The sequence below is a fragment of the Orycteropus afer genome, unplaced genomic scaffold, assembly GCF_000298275.1.
Source record: "Orycteropus afer afer isolate SDZICR_OR568_19922 unplaced genomic scaffold, OryAfe1.0 scaffold17038, whole genome shotgun sequence".
NCBI classification, from domain to species: Eukaryota; Metazoa; Chordata; class Mammalia; order Tubulidentata; family Orycteropodidae; genus Orycteropus; species Orycteropus afer.
The window spans coordinates 1-2,139 of record NW_006938625.1 but is presented as its reverse complement, the minus strand read 5'-3'; the positions used below and the strand labels follow the sequence as shown (position 1 = coordinate 2,139).

The 2,139-nt window shown below is 43.2% G+C and overlaps 1 protein-coding gene across 1 annotated transcript; it reads left to right on the top strand.

Moving 5' to 3' along the window:
* Positions 1–974: 974 nt before the first annotated feature.
* Positions 975–2,108, top strand: LOC103213612 (signal transducer and activator of transcription 3-like; the record flags this gene model as incomplete). The annotated part of the gene is made up of 5 exons (XM_007959342.1): positions 975–1,086; positions 1,171–1,266; positions 1,438–1,519; positions 1,704–1,798; positions 1,957–2,108. Coding segments are annotated over 5 exons (537 nt in total), but the record flags the coding sequence as incomplete, so codon positions are not given.
* Between the last annotated feature and the right edge of the window lie 31 nt (positions 2,109–2,139).

Below are 2,139 nucleotides of genomic sequence, written 5' to 3'. Positions count from 1 at the left end.
CCTGTTATTTATAATTTTCTCCCAGAGTTTAGAATGGTCCATTCTATCTTGCAACTCTCTTGACTTTCTCACCATTTAGAAGTTCTATAACTACACAGTATTTTCCCTCTTTTTGGTTTGTAGTTGTCCTCATTTGCTAATTGACGTCTCTGGTTCCCTGTTTAGAATCTCGTAGCTTATTTTACTTGGGATATGTCCATAGCTGTGGTTTCTGGGTTATGTCATCTTGTATATTAATGGTCGTTTGCTGTTTTATTTTTTTGGTTCAGATGTTCAGATCATTTTTTGGAGAATTCTGGTGGTAGTGTGAGAATGGGTTGGACGGGTTGAAAGTGAGAGAAGTTGGAGGCAAAAAGATCAACTGTTGGGGCCTGAACTGAGCCACTGATAATCCAGATGAATTGAAGAGATTGCAAAGGATAGAGGCGGAGGATTTGATGACTCAAATGAAAGTGAGGAGGAATTCAAACATGACTGAGGACATGTAGCTTTGAAAACTAGCTGTTTTATGTCTTTTCTGGACTCTCTTCTGCTCCATTGATAAATATTTCTGTCCTATGTCTGTACTCACACTATCATACTACAGCTTTTATATGGTCTCTGTTGTCAGAAGATATGCTATTACTTTTCTTTGACAAAACTTTAAAATTTCACATGCTATTTGACTATTTCAAGGACCTCCCCTCACTAGAGATAATATGTTTTGATATGGAATTTCATCCCCAGGCAGGATAGTTTTTATTATCCCACAGAAATGTAATGAGTACCATATTTAATTAAGCGTCTATCATCTGCTCTCCTAAGTTGTTCTAGTGTTTGGATGAGAATGTATTAAAGGCAAGGACCATGTCTTAGCTCAACATGTGGCCTTCTAGTACAGTGCATAGTCTCCATAGAGTAGTTTTCTAATCTGACCTGTAGGTAAAAAGCCTGTAACACAGGTAAAACTATGTGAGGGCTTCCTTTGCCCACAGTGGGCAGCACCTGGAGAGCACTGGCAGCTGCTTCACTGCCAGTTACAGTGCCTGGCACTGGTGCTTTCCCCTCTGGATGGCCGCAGCATCTCAAGCCAAAGAGGAAGGGCAGGTGGGGTGAGATGAAGATTGGACAAGGGTGTCTTTCTCCCTATATTTCACATGTTCACGTGTGTGTTGACTCCTTTTTTGGCAGCAAGGGGGCCAGGGCAACCACCCTACAGCTGCCGTGGTGACGGAGAAGCAGCAGATGCTGGAACAGCACCTGCAGGATGTTCGGAAGAGAGTACAGGTGAGGCCAGGCCGGGGCAGGAAGCCTTTTTTCTTGGCAAAAGTGTGTGTGGTTCCTGCGTGTGGCTTTTTTTTGAAGATTTCAGCTTTGTTTAATTCCCCTCAGAAGCTTTCTTTTCCTCTCTCCCCAGGGAAATGGTTTTTACTTCTATTTTTGTTTTGTTTTAAACAGGATCTAGAACAGAAAATGAAGGTGGTAGAGAATCTCCAGGATGACTTTGATTTCAACTATAAGACCCTCAAGAGTCAAGGAGGCAAGTGAAAATTAGAGACCTTAGAATCTTCTGTAGAAAGTGAGTTTGTGTTACTTGAGTTTAAAGATTTGTCTTGATGGTGTGTTCGGACTGTCGAGGGGGTAGGGGCTACCGGTGCTTCAGGGAATGTAGTTATTACAGATAGGAGTATTTCCTTAGTCAAGGAGTTTCCCTTCCTTCACAGACATGCAAGATCTGAATGGAAACAACCAGTCAGTGACTAGGCAGAAGATGCAGCAGCTTGAACAGATGCTTACGGCACTGGACCAGATGCGAAGAGTAAGTTCCTCTGGGCATTGCGGTCACCTGTGGATACAGGCATCTTGTGGCAGCACTTGCCCGGTTTCTGTTAAGTTCCATTTTGGGAACTGACTAAGGAATGGGATTGGAGACGGTCTTAGGAAATGTTTCCTGATTTTGTTGTGGTTTCCAACCAGAGCATTGTGAGTGAGTTGGCGGGGCTTTTGTCAGCGATGGAGTATGTGCAGAAAACTCTCACAGATGAAGAGCTGGCAGACTGGAAGAGGAGGCAGCAGATTGCTTGCATTGGAGGCCCTCCCAACATCTGCCTAGATCGCCTAGAAAACTGGTAAAAGATGAAGGAGAAGGTTTTTTTTTTT